The 21,153-nt window shown below is 41.7% G+C and overlaps 1 protein-coding gene and 1 long non-coding RNA gene across 2 annotated transcripts in view; one reads left to right on the top strand and one right to left on the bottom strand.

Annotated features, from left to right (window-relative positions):
• The window catches only part of PAH (phenylalanine hydroxylase), a 72,459-nt gene extending 61,296 nt beyond the window's left edge, over window positions 1-11,163 (top strand). The window contains exons 9-13 of the mRNA XM_082349658.1: window positions 1,861-1,917; window positions 4,280-4,375; window positions 4,900-5,033; window positions 8,071-8,186; window positions 10,244-11,163. Of these exons, the coding sequence (XP_082205784.1) occupies window positions 1,861-1,917; window positions 4,280-4,375; window positions 4,900-5,033; window positions 8,071-8,186; window positions 10,244-10,287 (447 nt within the window). The 3' untranslated portion in view covers window positions 10,288-11,163. The remainder of the gene's footprint in view (window positions 1-1,860; window positions 1,918-4,279; window positions 4,376-4,899; window positions 5,034-8,070; window positions 8,187-10,243) is intronic.
• Window positions 1-21,153, bottom strand: part of LOC309608954 — a 1,139,914-nt gene that overhangs the window by 464,941 nt on the left and 653,820 nt on the right. The gene's annotated exons all lie outside the window — the stretch shown is intronic.

Here is a 21,153-nt window from a genome sequence, read left to right as displayed (position 1 = left end):
GAGAGTGGAGCCAGGCTAAGTCAGTGTCTGAATTTGATTCACTCTAAATCAGACAGCATTTTCTTTGCATGTAGTGGGCTTAGCCAGGGAGGGATACAGAGACGAAGACCATGTAGCCTCTTGCTTCCAAGTGGGCCCGATCCTTGGTCCTTCTCTCTGTCTGCTTTAAGTACCATCCAATCTCATGGCTTTAAGTACCATCTCCACTCTGATGATGAACACATTTATATATCTAGCCCAGACTTCAATCCCAAAACTGAGACTTACATATCCAACCATCTACTCAATATCTCTGCTTGGATGTCCGATGGACACCTCTATCCATCCTGTCCAAAATGGAATTCCTGATTTTCCCACTCAAACCTTCTCCACCCACAGCTCTCCCTATATTAGTTCATGGCAACTCCATCCTTCCAGTTGCTCAAACCTAAAGCATTATTGACTCTTCTCAGATATACCCCACAATCAATCTTGCATAAAATTCTGTGTTTTACCTCCAAAATATGTAGAATCTGACCATTGCCCATCACATCCACTGCTGCCAATTTCATCTCAGCCCTATCGCTTCTCATGCTGGTGACTGCAGTAGCCTCCTAACTGGTCTTTATGCCTCTACACTTGACCCCCTACAGTCAATTCTCACACAGCAGTCAGAGTGAATCTTTGATGGCACAAATCAGATCTTGCCACCTTTCTGTTCAAAACCCTGCCTCGGCTCCCCATTTTGTTGAGAGGAGAATCCTAAGCCCTAAAATAGCCAAGAAATTCCTACGTGATTGAGCTGCAGATCCCTCTTTGCTATCACCTGCCACCCCTGCCCCTTACTCTGCTCTAGCCACAGTGGTCCTTCCCCGTTATTTGAACCAACCGATACTGCCCCTCCTTAACGAGCTTTTTCACGGGCTGTACACTTGGCCTGCACAATGCTCTTCCCTCAAATATCAGCAATGCCAACAACCTCTCTTCCATCAAGTCTTTGCTCAGATATCACCTTCCCAATGATGCTTACCCTGGAAGCTTATGTAAAATCCCAGCCTCCCCACCCCACCCCTGCTTTCCTGGTACTCCGGATCCCCCTTGTTCCTTCCTCCTTTTGTTTTTTCTTTCCAAAGAACTTACCACCTTGTAACATACCTATGTATATGCTCATTATTACTGTCTTTTGCTATCCACTTAGACACTATTTACAAATTCAAGGATCTTTATCATTTGGTACACTACCTGCCACATAGAAGGCATTCGATAAATATTTTTGGAATGAATAAATGCATATAGTAGGAAACAAACATATATATTTGTATATATACGCTATGTCTGATACAAGGTAGGCTGGAGCAAATGCTGTAAAAGAGACAGAGACCACTAGGGGATCCTGGATTTGGAGTTGTGATGACAGGTGGTCCATGACATCTCAGACTCTCCAGCTATGTATATACCTGGACAGATGTCAAGCACTTCTCTGCAAGTCTCCTGTGGCGTCTTCAGGGTACATGATTAAGTCTCATCTAGTGCTCCAGGAATGTTCCACTTGTACTATGGAAGAATAATCAGGACATGAAACTTTAGATGCCACCTACCGTGTGACCTTGAGCAGGTCATCTCCCTTCTCTGTGCCTCCGTTTTCTCTTTTGCAAAGTGAATACAAAGGACCAAGTGATGGATAAAGGCTTCCCCCATTCTAGAGATCTGTGATTTTATGAAATGTGGTCAAGGAAGATTTGACAGAACAATGAGAGTCTATCTGGGCCCTTCTGAAGGCATCTAGCCACCCATCCCTTTCCTGTGGTCAAGTACGAGGGTAAAGGTTGAAGATTGGCAGATCCCAGCCATGCGAGTGACTTTGTTTCTCCACAATTACAGGAAATCGGCCTCGCCTCTCTGGGTGCCCCTGACGAGTACATTGAGAAACTCGCAACAGTAAGTTCTCTCTCTTCCTGGTGGATGGTGGCAGTGCCTCAGGTCTTTGAAGCTTTGCTCCTTCCCTGAAAGCCAGGTCATTTGCGAAAAAAAAAATCAGAATGCCCTGGGTTACGTTTTCACAAGTGACATTTCACATTTTGACTTCTTAATGGTTCGATTGTGAAATCAACTGCATGCAGACATTTAATTTTAAACAGTGTCTTGAAAACACCAACAGGCTATAATGATAGTCCTTGAGAACCCCCTTAAGTGGGTGGGAAGTAGTCTGGATTCACAGCTTTGAAGAGGAAATATTTACTCTCTACCTTTACACTGGAGCCAGCATTAGGATCTTTCCTTTCTCAGACACAAGGTAGAAAAGGGGGTGGGCTTTCCCCTTCTAACTGAACACTTCCTTCCCCAGTGGATGTGATAACTCATCCATTGAAGCCATGGAGGCAGTGACTCGGCACAGCAGGGCTTTCCTTCCTACAGACCCCTTTCCAACTTGCGTGCATCCCTCCCCAGCCTCTAAGCCACATTTCTTATAATGTGCTCAGCTGGGAAGATGAGAAATAAAACTTTATAATGGAATTAGGGACCGCAAATGAATGCAAATATATCATGAAGATGTATCAGTTTAGAAGTTTATGAATTCAGTTTATCAGAAGGCCAAAAACTCCCAGATTCTTTCTCACTGACCAGCTGCTCTGAGACCCTGGGCAAGTGGCTTTTGCTTCCTCATCTCTAAACATAGATACAATTGTTTATATTCTGCCCATCTCAAAAGTATATCATGAGGGTCTTGAGGGTCTGAAGAGTTAAATTTGTGTGAATGTGAGTTTTTAAATGCCAGATGCTATAGTGATACAAAAAGCAACTTTCAAAGAAAACTGCAGAGCTTGATAGAATCTCTCACTTGTAAGAAAAAAAGAAACTCAAATGCAGAGCATCATGTTACTTGCTGTAACAATGATAAAAGTACTCATTACCAACATAGCTTCTCAAAAAAAAAATCTTATTATTGATATACTGAGCTGGAAACAGTCTTGGGGTCCTTGCTCTGCCCTTGAGGTGCTGTGCCACTGTATGCATGTAACTTGACCTCTCCGGGCTAAAGACTTCTCATCTGTATGTGCGGAGGTCAGACTAAGTTCTGACAGCCTTTGCAGGTTTAGCATTCTCTAGTGCAATAAACGGACTTAACTAGAAACCCACGCCTAATTCTCCAAGACTGTGGCGATCTCTAGCACTAACTGGGCCTTGGCTTTCTCTTGGCCCTATTCAGTAGGGTGGTGCCAGAATTCCAGGACCTTATTGCCCAGGCCATTTATCTAGGGCACGTTGCACTGGGAGCTATTGAAAGAAAAGGATTTGGTTATTTGGGAGGGTAAGTGCAGTGACTGACAGGGTTTTAACACAGATTGTTGGATGGTGGGGATATTAAATAATAACCTCCGAACTGAGAAGGAACTTTGAGGCCAAAAAAAGGAAGCAGGAAACTCCATAAAATGCAACAATGAAGTTTATTGTGGGTAACTTACACACAGGCAGGGCCAGGTGGACAACATCCAAAGGCATTTGCAGCCGCACTCTGCGCCACGAGAAGGGTGCAGGGGGATTTAAAGGGGACAAAGCTAAAGATAGAATCTGACTACTAAGGGAGAAGCATGTCTGCTCCGTCAGGAGCCAGGGTTTTTTCATCCCCCCAGGGGGGTCTCATGACCATTATTCCTCGTGAGCCATTAACCATCTGCGTCAGCAAAATTTTTTATATCAGGTGAAGTTTTTATATCAGATGAAGGCAAGGGTAAAAGTAGATGAGGAACTTGTCTGGCGCATTCCTTGTGAATAGGCTAAAGCTCAGTCTTGCAGAAAGGGGAGGGGTTAGGACTGCAGGCTTAGATGGAGCTGACAAAATGGGGTCAGTGTGGTTCAGCCACACAGATGATAAGATGCCCCCTCACTGATTCTATCATGACCCAATCCCCTACCTCCCCCTGTGGAGCCTGATGGGATTGTCTGGTAACTCCAGCCAACTTAGGGGAGCATCTCACTCTAGCTGATGCCATGGAGAAGAAGGCAAAAGGGGTGGAGGAGTTCCTGTCATAGAGAGAGTTGCTTGTTGGGAGTATCCTCTGGGGGCTTCCTCAGTACTCCTCCACTGCTTCCCATCACATCTTGCATTCAGCCAACTCTTGATTCAACAGGTGACTGGATAGGGTAAGACATTAGGACACAAAACCATGACCCCAGGTCATGCTGATTCAGAGAACAGACCTGCACAAACTCCCACCTGGGCAGTCCTGTCCTTGGCCCTGGGCCATCTGCTGCCTTCCCCTTCCTTGGGGTGTGCTCTCAACTTGACGTTCCATTTCAGATTTACTGGTTTACTGTGGAGTTTGGGCTCTGCAAGCAAGGAGACTCCATAAAGGCATATGGTGCTGGGCTCCTGTCATCCTTCGGTGAATTACAGGTATGATCCTAACAGAAACCAAGGATGGATCTGAAAGTGGTGGGTACAGCAGACCATTCTTTTTCTCTTTGCACTGTTGAAACCCATTTGTATTCACTTTGAAATTCAACCTGGGGGCTTCTCCTCAAGTGATTGATCTCTTAGCGGCTATGATTTGGTCATGACTGTGGGTGTTAGAGGTAGTACACAGGTCTCCAGTGCAGAGGGGCCTCCTGAGCCCAAGGTTGAACTGTACATTGGGATATATGCAAACACATGCCAGAAAATGTGGTTGGCTCCCACACTGTCTATTGATCACCTTACTTGAAAATGGGTGGGGTAAAATACTCCTTTCTATCTTGACTGCTGGCTTTCGATGAGTTATAAACGTTATCTAGTATATGCAAAATAATTTAGTTTACTGCATTTGGGCTGGGGTGTGGAAGGAATCAGGATGAGATGGGAGGGGATGCACAAATGGCCTCTGGGATGCGGCAGGGGCCACCAGCCCTGATTTAACCATGAAAACTTTCCATCTGGGACAGTATTGCTTGTCAGGCAAGCCAAAGCTCCTTCCTCTGGAACTGGAGAAGACCGCTCTCCAGCAGTACACAATCACCGAGTTCCAGCCCCTGTATTACGTGGCTGAGAGTTTTAACGATGCCAAGGAGAAAGTGAGGTGAGGTGGCGACCAAGGTGGGTCAACAGCTCTTGGGACCTCCTGATTTGCCCTAGTGCCACTGATCTGTGGGTGGCCTGGAGAGGGGACTCCAATGCCTAGAGCAAGGGCGTGCATCAGACCGCGTTATCTCCCCAGCCTCCCCACCTTTGTCTCTTTCCACTGTCTGTTGAGAGAAGTTCTTTCCTTCGCGGGACCCTGTTTCATAGCTTACTGGCTGAACTGTGCCGACCCCTGCAGACAAGCCTGCCACCCGGTCCTTGCTCACTGCGGCCACCCGTCCACACCTGAAGTCTCCTGTGTACAGGGCGGCCACAGAGGTCCCCCCACCGAGCAGCGCTAGAAGTCTTCTAACCTGGGGAAGTCCCTGTCACTTTATTCTCCCAGATACTTGCATAACGCGCTCCCTCCCCTCCTTCCAATCTTCACCGGTATTTAACCTTCTCTGTGTCTTTCTCTAACCAGCTTATTTACAGTCACGACCCAGCCCTTTCCCGCCAGCACTCCTTATCCCCTTCTGTGATTTATTTTTCTCCTTAGCACTTACTAATGTCTAAACTCTTGTATGATTTAAGGTCCACGAGGATAGGGATGTTTGTCCTCTCTGTTTCCTGCTCTTCCCTGACCCTAGCACAGTGCCTGACACATAGTAGGCCCTCAATAAGGAATTAGCGAATGTGCCAGTCTCAGAGGCAGTTTAGCAAGAGGCTGATGGAGTGGTACCAGGACTCTAAGACTCTCAGGCCTCCGTGATGATGGCCCTGCCATCAACCTGCTTGAGCCACTCTGCTCCCAGCAGGAGGTAGGCCAGGCAGAGAGTCTACCAGCACAGGGCAACCACGATACCATTTTTTACCACTTTTTTTATACCTTACCAGTGGTAATAAACATAAGGCATATAGGCCTCTGGGATCCTATGAAGCTGGGCATGTCAGCTTTCAATGCACTGGGCTTAGGTAAGCAAAGGCAAAATGCTAGCCCACAAATGCGCTTTGTTTGGCCCCAAATGACTCCCTCTACCCACTTTCTCCAGGGCCCTCAAGTCCTTCCTGCCATTCTTTTCCAGTTTTGTCCTAAACTTCTACCCTTACTGGGAGGCTAGTCTTCCTCTATCCCTAAAGGCTCCACTCTGCCATTCCTGGGGCCCCTTTAGGGTTATGGATTTTAGTGGATTCATGAATGATTCCACCTAGGTAATTATAGTAACAGGTAAGATGCCTGGCACCTATTTTGTACCAAACGCTGTTCTAAGTGCTTTTCAGGTATTAATTCCTTTAATCATAAAATAAGACTACAAAGTTTGCAGATGGGGGTGCAGAAACATAGAAAAGGTAAGCAACTCACCCAAGGTCATACAGCTGGTAAGTGGCTGGCCCAGGGTTTGGACCCAGGCAGTGGGGCTTAGAGCCAGTACTCTTAACCGCTGTGTCACACCGGGATCCCACGTGTACAGGCCCTTCTGGAGACGACTCCCTAACCCAGGAAGTGATCAGCCCCAGGCCAGCAGGGAAGGCCTTGCCAGCACATGGGCCTCTCAGGTCTTTGAAATCCCACCTGCTAGTGTCCAGGACCCAGAGGAGACACCCACAAAAGCTCCCATCTGCTGAGAGGTGGCTCGAAGAGCCAACGAGAGTTCTAAAGAACAAGGTTCAAAAAAGGAAGGGATCTGAGCATCTCCGGGATACACTCAGATCATCCCAGCTAAAAGAAACCAATGCCAACCATTTTCAGTTTCAAGATTTAGTTCTAGCAGAGATGAGGCTGAGTTTGGTCACACACACACTCCTTGGCCAGACGAGGACTGGGCCTGAGACTGGCAGCCCAGTTGATGTAGCTCCAGTGGAGGAGAGGTAGATTCTCCAAAGCAAAAACGAGGTGCGCTATGGGAATAAGAGGGGAGAGGTGAAGAGCAGGAAAGTCACAGGTATATACTACCTGGTTCGCGTCACCGTCTGGGCTGAGAAAGCTCTTTTCAAAGAAGAGAGGGAGAGGGGTACTTACCCATTTATTCTTCATGCATCCCCAGTCACTAATAAAAGATAATAGCTAACACATAGCGCTCTGGTTCCAATTTTATGGAAGAATAAAGAAAGCGAGGTGCAGAGGAGCCCCTTGCCTGTGCCACAAGGGCTGCGATTGGCAAAGGCAGGATTGGAGCCCAGCAGTCTGGCTCTGGAACTTGGGTTTCCGGCCACTATGCCACACCGCTCTTGCCAAACTTGGAGGACCCTACTAGTCTCCCTTATAACTGTCTTCTCAGTACGGCAGCTTCTATTCTCACCAGAAGCCAATTAGAAGTATCATTTGTGATGTCTTTTTGCATTTTATAAGCCATCTGGGAATATCTTCTTAATGATGTTGCTTCCTATGTTTCATAAAGCCCTCATGGTGCATTCCTCCCAGACCCAGGAATGATGCATCGGGGAGGCATGGACGTGAAGGGCCCAGGCCAGAGTCAGACTACCTGTGTCCTTTCCCAGCTTCTAATGTATTGCCTGCATGACCTTGGTAGCTCAAGCCTCAGTTCCCCAAGCCTCAGTTTCCTCATCTGTAAAATGGGAATAGTAATGGTACCTTCCTCCTAAGGTTTTTATGAAGACTAAGTTAGTGATATTGGTTGTGAAGAGTATAGCACAGTTAGGACTTGCTATAGTTCTTGGGACATAGGAGGCTCTTGATCCATTTTTTTTCTATAACATTTTTTTGGCTGGATTCTACTTACTCTTCTTATTTTATTTCATGATAAGAATTTTGACCTTATTATATTGTGTGCTTTTATGGTAGGCTACTTCTGACTTTTTGGAGGTAGGTGTGAAAGTGTGTTCATATATACACATAAGACACACCTACTGCACACAAAGGCTTCCCAAGAGGACCTCACTAAAGTTCCATTTCACTTCTCAGCCTGGTTCTAAAGCCCCTGTTCTAGTGAGGTTTCAGTGCTACCAAGAGCCAAATGAAATGCAATGGAAAAATCTTTTAAAATTATTTTTCCCCAAACGGTACCCTTCACTTAGATCTATGGGTTTGGTTTCAGGAACTTTGCTGCAATAATCCCACGGCCCTTCTCAGTTCGTTATGACCCATACGCCCAGAGGATTGAGGTCTTGGACAATACCCAACAACTTAAGATTTTGGCGGACTCCATCAATAGTAAGTAATTTACACCCTTTGAGGCCATTCTCCCGTAAATAGAGGATTGTGTCTTCTTACCTTCACCATAAGAACAATAAGAGATGTATTAAATATTTAATTAAGAAGAAAAGCATCTCCAGGGAAGCCACTGATTTACTGAAAGAGAAAAACTTGGCCAAAAGGCCAGAATTGCCTTGCGTGTCCTTTCTCCTTTGACCTTCCTAGATTCCACCCCACCTCCTAGCATCACAGCACCTTTCCACTCTGGCTTGTCGCTGCCACGTTCCTCTTTCTCCTTTGCATCTTGACCCCTTTCCCTCTAAGTGCCCACTGGATCTTGCTCTGCCTGGAATACCAACCCCTAAGGAATAGGTTCTATCTACTTTATCAACCATAAAGTAGCGCATCTACTGACCTTTTATTCTTCCTGGACAATGAGGATGTTATCATAGTTGCTCTTAAAAAATCACAGTGTTATTTGTTCATTGCCCGATTTTTTTCTCGCCTTCAAACTCCCCTCCAGCAACATCCACCATGCTTTCCCCTGGGCCCTGGCCTTCGCCCGTACAGTTCTTGTTTAAAATAGTCTCCTTACTACTCTCATTTAGCTGTCCCAACCCCAGTTCATCTTTTAATCGTTCATAGATATCTCTTCTGATAGGAAGACTGGTTTGGGTGTCCCTCCTACATCTTGGCATTCCCACAGATCCCTCTCTCAGAGCATTTATCATTATATTTTTTATAATTTGGTAATTGTTTACTTGTCTCCCCAACTAGACCTGAGCAGAGGGCCATGTCAGGTTTGCTGTCAAACCCCTAGCAGTTAGCCCTATTCCTAAAAATCATATAAGGTACTCAAGAGCTATTGAATAAATGGCTAAAACCACCAAAGGATCAAGCCTAAAGGGAGGAGCTCTAGGCCAAGTGGAGGTTTCTATCTCAAACAATGCTAACAAAGACCAAAAGGGCAGGTGGGCTTGAAGTATCCCTCTCATACCCCTCTTATGTTGCCTGAGGCCACTTCTAATACGTAGAGCTAGCCCATTATAGTCATTCCTCCTTAGGTATGGCCCCCTGCAATCGGCCATCTTGAAAAAGCCCAAGGCTGATTCTCCCCCATAGACACCGTTTGGACACTCAGCTGGAACAGGTCTGCTCACCAAAGAAGCCAGCCAAGGGCTCTGGAGGCTGGGGTGTGAGATAGGAGGGTCAGGCCATAGCTGTTTTCTCTCTCTTTCTCATTTCCCCTGAGGAAGCAAAAATAACTCCATAGGCTATTGTTTATAAGGAAATTTTTAAAATCACAGAATAACAAATTTAGGAACTGAAGGATTCTTAGAGCTATGTGACCTAATATAAGGCCTCATCACTGCTCTATACTTTCCTCAGGATCTAGGAAGGAGTGAGACTGGTCTGTCTCCAAGGTCCCTTCCGGTTCTATGAAGAGTCTATGTCCCTGTGGCCCCTTGGCATGTGAGACCATGTCATGAATGGAAGCAACTCCATTGTACCTTCCTTAGTCCAGTGGTCTGGCAATCTAGGCTGACTTACCTGCTTAGACCATACCTTCTCAAACCTAGTGTCTCTTAGAATCACTTGGAGAGCTAGTTAGAAATTAATAGTCCTGAGTCATATCCCCAGACTAAATTCACTGAGTGTGTGACATGACTCAGGAGTTTGTATTTGTAATAAGGCCCCAGGTGATTCTGACACAGCAGGTTTGTGTGGCTTAGGTTCTGTGGCTTAACTCCTTGCAAGCATCTATGGTTGGTCATGTAAAAGAGAAACAGAACAGCTAGTGATTTCCTGGGGAGAAAACAATTAACTCCTTCCCTGAGAAACAGCCTGTGGAAAAGGGAAACTAATTACATTAATAGCTCTAGTGCTTCCTACAACTTGGAATCGCCTATAACAGCCCAAATCCTATCACCCTAACTAAGCTGCCAGCTCCTTGAAGGTTGCGATGGTACCTAGTATATCCACACACCCCACTGATCCCCTAGTGTTTTACACACAGTGGACACTTGAAGCGTGTTTGTTCATGGTATGAGTGGCTCCTTTGTTCTTCTTTGTAGGTGAAGTTGGAATCCTTTGCAGTGCCCTCCAGAAATTAAAGTGAAGCCATGCACTGAACCTGATCCGTCAACTTGAGAATCTGTTGATGGAAATCCAACTACTTCTTTCATTTCATCTGAAAGTCTGAAAAGCAAACCTTAATTCAAAATAACAGCCTTGAATCCTTTCTAGAACAAGATAGAGGATCAACAAATAAATCAAAATAATCTGAAATGACAGCATGTTAATACATACCCAAAAGCATAATGGTAGATCTTTTGGAGTCATCTTTGATTTAGAGATGATAATCCCATACTCTCAGTTGAGTTAAAAATCAATAACCTGTCACATTTCATCAGAGTTAATGAAAATTCGGGACCTGCTTCATTCAACCTTCCTAAATACTTTTGTTATTTGCTCTAGAGAATTCCTAAAGGAGTATATATCACTCGTTGTGAAACACAAGTCTGTCAGAATTGAATTAACACCTTTATTGGAGTATAATTGCTTTACAATGTTGTGTTAGTTGCTGCTGTGTAACAAAGTGAATCAGCTATACGTATACATATATCCCCATATCCCCTCCCTCTTGAGCCTCCCTCCCACCCTCCCTATCCCACCCCTCTAGGTGGTCACAAAGCACCGAGCTGACCTCCCTGTGCTATGCGGCTGCTTCCCACTAGCTATCGATTTTACATTTGGTAGTGTATATATGTCACTGCCACTCTCTCACTTCATCCCAGCTTCCCCTTCCCCTTCCCCATGTCCTCAAGTCCATTCTCTATGTCTGCGTCATTATTCCTGTTGCACAGGTCATTTTCTATTTCAGGGAACTATGATTCTAATTACTGCTTTGTTATTTTGCCTGTGGAGATTTTCTTTAATTCAGGAGCCTATTAAAATAGTTATAAATATTAAAGTTTAAAGTGTAAAATCAAAATATTTCTGTATGCTTTATTGTAATCATAAATGCTGCTGTGGAGAGTAGTAGAACTCCCCATCTAACTCCTGCAACGTGCAGTGTCATTCTCCAGTTGATTGTCAAGTCTGTTTTTGGAGACATTTTGAAGACCCTTAAGATGCAATAGATGTTAATTAAAAGCCTGGCTGGTAGATATTCAGTAACTATTCATTGAATGAATAGAGGAATGCATTATTAAACATCAAATCTTCAACAAACGTGAGAATTTTATTATGTTTAAAAAAACTTTAGGGGTTACACAATTTTGTAGTTTCAAATATTTCTTGGAATGAAATAGTCCTCTCATTGCCCTTAGAAATATATTATCTGGATAAACTTGTGTTGAAAGAATGATCAGATTCTCAGATTTCCAACCCATCTCAGGGGCTCATTGTGATAATCCAAGTCAAGTCAACAGATTTTTACTTTTATTGGTTGTGCATTTTACATGAACACACAAATATGAGAAACAGTGGGGAGAGTAGCAATGCCTTAAAAGCTTTGCTTTAAATTTTCACACCACTCTACTGTATTATTTTGAAAATAGTTAAAGGATTTTTGTAGTACTTCTTCAAGTGTGATTCTCAGACCAGTTGTATCATCATCAACAGTAAACCCTAGGTGCCATCCCAGCTTACCCAAATAGAATATCTGGGGATAGGACACAGAGACCTGTGTTTTTAAGTACCCCAAGCAATTCTTTTATGCTCAGTCAAATCTACTGGGTACATCAAGTTTGAGAAAACCTGACTTCTGGTGGTCAGTTCTGCCACTTGCCAATTATGTCACCTTACATAAGTCACTTCACCTCTTTGGACCTCAGTTTAACTCTAACAATGAGGCATTAAACTGGATGACTCAAGATCCCTTCCAGCCTTGAAATACATTTCACATGCTAACATGTGTCTTTAAACAGCTGTCCCTAATGTATTAATAGGGTGTAATAATACCTGCCTAAGTATGCCAGCAGGGTGGAAAGAGCAATTTGGTCTGAATGTGTCTGAGGTTTCATTGCTTTGAAGCTGGGATTTTCTTGTCTGTATGTATTTCCTCATGCCTTTGAAGAACCCATTGACAAGCACTGATTCTAAAAGTGGAAGCGGACTTTTTCTCTGGTGTTCCTTTAGTGCCCAAATACTCTGCAAAGGGACTGTTTTGATAAATGTTTCTTTACATTAAGTGCAAATTAGAAAATTTCTTGACTCTGGAACTGAAATATTATATAGTATTTTAGACTGGATATTTTATTTTATAGTGATTTTTAGTCCTACTGAAGATAATTTAGTGTGTTCTAAGTCAAAGCTTAGGTTAAGGTTGTAATTTTGGCAGGAAGAAATTACACACTGAATGGAAGATATAGTCTCTGAAATTTTCATGTGTTACTCAGTACTTTTTATCTAGGTATAAAAGCTATAGGGATGGAATTCAATATATTTCCATGTGTTAGTATTACTATCTATTTAATATATAGTAAACGAGCAGTTTTAAAAGAAACAATGTTTTACTGACAGCTAATCTTGGTGTGTCCAAACAAAAGAAGTATATGGAGGAATATTAAAACTGCATAGCATTAGTGTGCAATGAGTTTTTGAAAGGAGGAAACTAAATTTTAATTCTAGATTTCTAAGTTATATCATTTAGTTGTGCTTCAAAGAATCTACCACTAAAATATCAGCTTCATAAAAACAACAACGTTGATTATCTTCTTCACCTCTGAAAGCCTTAGCATGTAGCACATGGTAGGTGCTCAAAATCATTTAAAAATTTTTCTGAGTTGAATCACAGGGAGTGTAGTGAAGATTGTCTCTCACAAATAAACTATTTTGCAAGAAAAAATTGAGAAAACAACTAAACTTGCAATTTTCCCTTTTAAATCTATTGAAAGTTTTGCATCTTAGTCTAAGCTATGATTTTTTTTTTAAAGAAAGATATTATCCCTTGTATAGGCTACATTATGGCTAGATAGTTTGTATTTATACTGCTCCAACAACTGACATATGGTAGTGCTTAATAAATGTCAATTAATAAAGGGGACAAAATTGCATCAGTGAAACTTCTTAGTTATCCACAGCAGGGCTGAAATGGTCAGAAAGCAATGAGTGACTTGCCTAATAATTGCAAAAAAGCACAGAGGAGACAAAAGAAGAAAGTTTAGTAAAAAATGGACTTTTCAAAAAAAAAAAGAAATGTGATCAAACCTTTCTCTTCTCAATGGAGTCTGCACCTACACACACAATCACTGCTTTTTTTTTTTTTTTTTTTTTTATACTGCAGATTCTTATTAGGCATCAATTTTATACACATCAGTGTATACATGTCAATCCCAATCGCCCAATTCAGCACACCACCATCACCATCCCACCGCAGTTTTCCCCCCTTGGTGTCCATATGTCCATTCTCTACATCTGTGTCTCAACTTCTGCCCTGCAAACTGGCTCATCTGTACCATTTTTCTAGGTTCCACATACATGCGTTAATATACGATATTTGTTTTTCTCTTTCTGACTTACTTCACTCTGTATGACAGTCTCTAGATCCCTCCACGTCTCAACAAATGACTCAATTTCGTTCCTTTTTATGGCTGAGTAATATTCCATTGTATATATGTACCACAACTTCTTTATCCATTCGTCTGTTGATGGGCATTTAGGTTGCTTCCATGACCTGGCTATTGTAAATAGTGCTGCAATGAACATTCGGGTGCATGTGTCTTTTTGAGTTACGGTTTTCTCTGGGTATATGCCCAGTAGTGGGATTGCAGGGTCATATGGTAATTCTATTTTTAGTTTTTTAAGGAACCTCCATATTGTTCTCCATAGTGGCTGTATCAATTTACATTCCCACCAACAGTGCAAGAGGGTTCCCTTTTCTCCACACCCTCTCCAGCATTTGTTGTTTGTAGATTTTCTGATGATGCCCATTCTAACAGGAGTGAGGTGATACCTCACTGTAGTTTTGATTTGCATTTCTCTAATAATTAGTGATGTTGAGCATCTTTTCATGTGCTTCGTGGCTGTCTGTATGTCTTCTTTGGAGAAATGTCTATTTAGGTCTTCTGCCCATTTTTGGATTGGGGTGTTTGTTTCTTTAATATTGAGCTGAATGAGCTGTTTATATATTTTGGAGATTAATCCTTTGTCCGTTGATTTGTTTGCAAATATTTTCTCCCATTCTGAGGGTTGTCTTTTCGTCTTGTTTATGGTTTCCTTTGCTGTGCAAAAGCTTTGAAGTTTCATTAGGTCCCATTTGTTTATTTTTGTTTTTATTTCCATTACTCTAGGAGGTGGATCAAAAAAGATCTTGCTGTGATTTATGTCAAAGAGTGTTCTTCCTGTGTTTTCCTCTAAGAGTTTTATAGTGTCCAGTCTTATATTTAGGTCTCTAATCCATTTTGAGTTTATTTTTGTGTATGGTGTTAGGGAGTATTCTAATTTCATTCTTTTACATGTAGCTGTCCAGTTTTCCCAGCACCACTTATTGAAGAGACTGTCTTTTCTCCATTGTATATCTTTGCCTCCTTTGTCATAGATTAGTTGACCATAGGTGCGTGGGTTAATCTCTGGGCTTTCTATCTTGTTCCATTGATCTATGTTTCTGTTTTGGTGCCAGTACCATATTGTCTTGATTACTGTAGCTTTGTAGTATAGTCTGAAGTCAGGGAGTCTGATTCCTCCAGCTCCATTTTTTTGCCTCAATACTGCTTTGGCTATTCGGGGTCTTTTGTGTCTCCATACAAATTTTAAGATGATTTGTTCTAGCTCCGTAAAAAAAGTCATTGGTAATTTGATAGGGATTGCATTGAATCTGTAGATTGCTTTGGGTAGTATACTCATTTTCACAATGTTGATTCTTCCAATCCAAGAACATGGTATATCTCTCCATCTGTTGGTATCATCTTTAATTTCTTTCATCAGTGTCTTATAGTTTTCTGCATACAGGTCTTTTGTCTCCCTAGGTAGGTTTATTCCTAGGTATTTTATTCTTTTTGTTGCAATGGTAAATGGGAGTGTTTCCATAATTTCTCTTTCAGATTTTTCATCATTAGTGTATAGGAATGCAAGAGATTTCTGTGCATTAATTTTGTATCCTGCAACTTTACCATATTCATTAATTAGCTCTAGCAGTTTTCTGGTGGCAGTTTTAGGATTCTCTATGTATAGTATCATGTCATCCGCAAACAGTGACAGTTTTACTTCTTCTTTTCCAATTTGTATTCCTTTTATTTCTTTTTCTTCTCTGATTGCCGTGGCTAGGACTTCCAGAACTATGTTGAATAATAGTGGTGAGAGTGGACATCCTTGTCTTGTTCCTGATCTTAGAGGAAATGCTTTCAGTTTTTCACCATTTAGAATGATGTTTGCTGTGGGTTTGTCATATATGGCCTTTATTATGTTGAGGTAGGTTCCCTCTATGCCCACTTTCTGGAGAGTTTTTATCATAAATGGGTGTTGAATTTTGTCAAAAGCTTTTTCTGCATCTATTGAGATGATCATATGGTTTTTATTCTTCAATTTGTTAATATGGTGTATCACATTGATTGATTTGCGTATATTGAAGAATCCTTGCATCCCTGGGATAAATCCCACTTGATCGTGGTGTATGATCCTTTTAATGTGTTGTTGGATTCTGTTTGCTAGTATTTTATTGAGGATTTTTGCATCTATATTCATCAGTGATATTGGTCTGTAATTTTCTTTTTTTGTAGTGTCTTTGTCTGGTTTTCGTATCAGGGTAATGGTGGCCTCATAGAATGAGTTTGGGAGTGTTCCTTCCTCTGCAATTTTTTGGAAGAGTTTGAGAAGGATAGGTGTTAGCTCTTCTCTAAATGTTTGATAGAATTCACCTGTGAAGCCATCTGGTCCTGGACTTTTGTTTGTTGGCAGATTTTTAATCACAGTTTCAATTTCATTACTTGTGATTGGTCTGTTCATATTTTCTGTTTCTTCCTGGTTCAGTCTTGGAAGGCTATACCTTTCTAAAAATTTGTCCATTTCTTCCAGGTTGTCCATTTTATTGGCATAAAGTTGCCTGTAGTAGTCTCTTAGGATGCTTTGTATTTCTGCGGTGTCTGTTGTAACTTCTCCTTTTTCATTTCTGATTTTATTGATTTGAGTCCTCTCCCTCTTTTTCTTGATGAGTCTGGCTAATGGCTTATCAATTTTGTTTATCTTCTCAAAGAACCAACTTTTAGTTTTATTGATCTTTGCTATTGTTTTCTTTGTTTCTATTTCATTTATTTCTGCTCTGATCTTTATGATTTCTTTCCTTCTGCTAACTTCGGGTTTTGATTGTTCTTCTTTCTCTAGTTTCTTTAGGGGTAAGGTTAGATTGTTTACTTGAGATTTTTCTTGTTTCTTTAGGTAGGCTTGTACAGCTATAAACTTCCCTCTTAGAACTGCTTTTGCTGCATCCAATAGGTTTTGGGCTGTCGTGTTTTCATTGTCATTCGTCTCTAGGTATTTTTTTATTTCCTCTTTGATTTCTTCAGTGATCTCTTGGTTATTTAGTAACGTATTGTTTAGCCTCCATGTGTTTGTCTTTTTTACGTTTTTTTCCCTGTAATTCATTTCTAATCTCATAGCGTTGTGGTCAGAAAAGATGCTTGATATGATTTCAATTTTCTTAAATTTACTGAGGCTTGATTTGTGACCCAAGATGTGATCTATCCTGGAGAATGTTCCATGCGCACTTGAGAAGAACATGTAATCTGCTGTTTTTGGATGGAATGTCCTATATATATCAATTAAATCTATCTGGTCTATTGTGTCATTTAAAGCTTCTGTTTCCTTATTTATTTTCATTTTGGATGATCTGTCCATTGGTGTAAGTGAGGTGTTAAAGTCCCCCACTATGATTGTGTTACTGTCAATTTCCTCTTTTATAGCTGTTAGCAGTTGCCTTAGTATTGAGGTGCTCCTATGTTGGGTGCATATATATTTATAATTGTTATATCTTCTTCTTGGATTGATCCCTTGATCATTATGTAGTGTCCTTCCTTGTCTCTTGTAACATTCTTTATTTTAAAGTCTATTTTATCTGATATGAGGATAGCTACTCCAGCTTTCTTTTGATTTCCATTTGCATGGAATATCTTTTTCCATCCCCTCACTTTCAGTCTGTATGTGTCCCTAGGTCTAAATTGGGTCTCATGTAGACAGCATATATATGGGTCTTGTTTTTGTATCCATTCAGCCAGTCTATGTCTTTTGGTTGGGGCATTTAATCCATTCACGTTTAAGGTAATTATCGATATGTATGTTCCTATGACCATTTTCTTAATTGTTTTGGGTTTGTTTTTGTAGGTCCTTTTCTTCTCTTGTGTTTCCCACTTAGAGAAGTTCCTTTAGCATTTGTTGTAGAGCTGGTTTGGTGGTGCTGAATTCTCTTAGCTTTTGCTTGTCTGTAAAGCTTTTGATTTCTCCATCAAATCTAAATGAGATCCTTGCCGGGTAGAGTAATCTTGGTTGTAGATTCTTCCCTTTCATCACTTTAAATATATCCTGCCACTCCCTTCTGGCTTGCAGAGTTTCTGCTGAGAAATCAGCTGTTAACCTTATGGGAGTTCCCTTGTATGTTATTTGTCGTTTTTCCCTTGCTGCTTTCAATAATTTTTCTTTGTCTTTAATTTTTGCCACTTTGATTACTATGTGTCTCAGTGTGTTTCTCCTTGGGTTTATCCTGTATGGGACTCTCTGCACTTCCTGGACTTGGGTGGCTATTGCCTTTACCATGTTAGGGAAGTTTTCGACTATAATCTCTTCAAATATTTTCTCTGGTCCTTTCTCTCTCTCTTCACCTTCTGGGACCCCTATAATGTGAATGTTGTTGCGTTTAATGTTGTCCCAGAGGTCTCTTAGGCTGTCTTCATTTCTTTTCATTCTTTTTTCTTTAGTCTGTTCCGCAGCAGTGAATTCCACCATTCTGTCTTCCAGGTCACTTATCCGTTCTTCTGCCTCAGTTATTCTGCTATTGATTCCTTCTAGTGTAGTTTTCATTTCAGTTATTGTATTGTTCATCTCTGTTTGTTTGTTCTTTAATTCTTCTAGGTCTTTGTTAATCATTTCTTGCATCTTCTCAATCTTTGCCTCCATTCTTATTCCGAGGTCCTGGATCATCTTCACTATCATTATTCTGAATTCTTTTTCTGGAAGGTTGCCTATCTCCACTTCATTTAGTTGTTTTTTCTGGGGTTTTTTCTTGTTCCTTCATCTGGTACATAGCCCTCTGCCTTTTCATCTTGTCTATCTTTCTGTAACTGTGGTTTTTGGTCCACAGGCTGCAGGATTGTAGTTTTTCTTGCTTCTGCTGTCTGCCCTCTGGTGGTTGAGGCTATCTAAGAGGCTTGATGGGAGGCTCTGGTGGTGGGTAGAGCTGACTGTTGCTCAATCACTGCTTTTTAATAGCTTTCCCATTGAGTTTCAAAAACTATAAACAGTAGTAGGTTTGATACATGCTATAAATGAACCAAGTAGTTCCTGTGCCTTGAATTTTCTCCTCATTTATAATCTTGCAACTTTGCTAGCTTCAAGGCACAATTTACCTTCTCACCTGTAGTAAGCACAATTCCTTTAGAGCAGGGGTCCCCAACCCCGGGCCGTGGACCGATACCAGTGCTCGGCCTGTTAGGAACCAGGCCTCACAGCAGGAGGTGAACGGTGGGCGAGGAAGCAAAGCTTCATCTGTCGCTCCCCATTGCTCCCCATCACTTGCATTACCACCTGAATCCTCCCCCGCCCACTCCCCGCCCCCATCCGTGGAAAAATTGTCTTCCACGAAACCGGTCCCGGTGCAAAAAAGGTTGGGGACTGCTGCTTTAAAGAATAAGCTCAGAGTGATAAGCAATTGCAGAGAAGATGGATTCTAGCCCTCCAGGGTATATACAACTCTCCTCTATAACATTATTCATAATTGTTCAGGGTACTCTTTAACAATATTTGTTTTGTATATTTCTTGCACATTGTTTTTTCTATGACAACAATCTCTAAATAATAGAACATTTATGAAAAATAAAGAGACAAGAAGATGTGGTTCTCTGAGAGATGGACTTAAGTCCTCCAGAAGAAGCAGATGATACTGCAGGAAGCATAATACCTGCTCATTTTCAGGTTTTTCGAAATGGATGAAAGGTGAATGGTGATTCGCTTGAACTGCAGTCTGTATTTTTCCCAGATCATTCTTAGGAGGTGGGTGATGCCCAACGAGAGTAAGTGGATCAGTCTCTTTCATGGAGGTTATTAAAATTAGTGCATACTTTGGATGCCTATGGTTTATTCTTCCCAGAAGCAAATTAAGGAATGTCTATTAAAGAAGAAATAAACTTAGTCTTCTCTGAGGCCTCTTTATTCCTAAAGGTTCTCAAAGAAATGTCAGCTGCATCCTGTCCTTTTCTGCAATCACATTTCAAATGGAGAGAGTGCTGGCAAAAGGCTGATTTCCACTATTCCTTGTGAGTTGTCAAGGGAGAGTGGAGTTTGGACTTCGAAAGAAGTGATCAGGAATGTATATTCCTTTGTGTTTTTGAGTTTCTCCCTTATGTCTCTGTTTTCAAAATTGCGGCCCTTGGGTTTCTTTGAAAAGTCACTCATCCTATCTCACACACACACACACACACACACACACACACATACCATTCCTTTGACCTCTAAGGGATTTTATAAAAGATGAGTTGGGGCTGCGTTAAGGTCTCTGCCAACGAAGGCACAGAGAACATATTTGGAGGAGAACATGTTTTAAATCTGTTTCTTAGAGAGCCTCCAGCCATTGGCACCACCCAAAAGTAGAGAATCAGCCTGGAAGAACAGCATTACTTGCAAAGGGTAACTGTTGGCCTAGGAAGGCTTTCAATCTCCTCCAGTGTCCAAATACTCCTCACGCCGCCAGCCCTAAAGCTGTGGAGCCCAATGAGCTCTGTTTCTTTGGCCTAACAAAAAATCAAATTTCCAGCAGAAACTAACACACCATTGTAAAGCAATTATACTCCAATAAAGATGTTTTAAAAAAAAGAAATAGATGATCTTTGTGGAACTCTAATTATGGACAAGAATTTTGCCCCTTAAACAGAATAAAAATTAACTATCTAAAATTGGCAAAAAAAAAAAAAAAATCAAATTTCCGAGTGAGGAAGGAGGAAACAGAACCTTTCCCAAACTTTCCATTCCCAGAATGTCCTGGGGAAAGGGAGAAAAAATTGCTTCCCAGAGCAAAGGGCAGGCTGGGATTATAAAAGAGCGGTTTTATGAGAGCGAAGTGCCAGGTAAGAGAGCTAGAACGTGCCTGAGGCTGGAGCGGAGGGAGAGGAACAGACTATCTGCGCCTCCCTAAGCCGCGTTTCTCAGCACCGCGACAGTACCCACACCCAGCATGGAAATTACTGGCCTGGAAGAGGATGGGAAAGCCTGAAGTCTATCTTTTTACTGAGCAAAAGTGAGGAGGGGTAAAGAGTCTAGAAGGAGTAAGGACAAAGGTCAAGAGGCATGACTCTGATGACAGTCTTTCTCACTACAGACTCTGAAGAAATTTTGCCTGAATATTGGAAAGGCAAAGTGGAAAAGTGTGATGTGGTCCCCTTGGTGACAATGTCCAGTGTTTTGCACTTTATACAAATGAAAGTTGGGTATCTTGTTTTCGTTGGTGGTGCACTCCCACATGATACTATTTGAGACCGGAAGATGTAGCATCTTTCAGTAGCACTGCTCTGGCGACCCAAATTCAAGTGCCAGTTTTTCATTCAAGTTGAACCTACTTGGACAGACTCTTAATCTCCCTGAGTCTCAATTTCCTCCTCTGTAAAATGGGGAAGAGAAATGCCTACCTTATAAGATTGTCACAAAAATCAAATAACATATTTTGTTTATAGGTGCCTCTCAACCACTTTCAGTAACATTCTAACACTTTTAAATGTTTATTATGCTGGCATAAAGCACAAATGAACTCCCATAAGAACTGGTTATTATTATTATGGTTGTTTGG

Source organism: Balaenoptera borealis (genome assembly GCF_965194805.1).
Source record: "Balaenoptera borealis genome assembly, chromosome: 13".
NCBI classification, from domain to species: domain Eukaryota; kingdom Metazoa; phylum Chordata; class Mammalia; order Artiodactyla; family Balaenopteridae; genus Balaenoptera; species Balaenoptera borealis.
The sequence above is the reverse complement of the archived record's forward strand: the minus strand, read 5'-3'. Positions and strand labels throughout refer to the sequence as shown.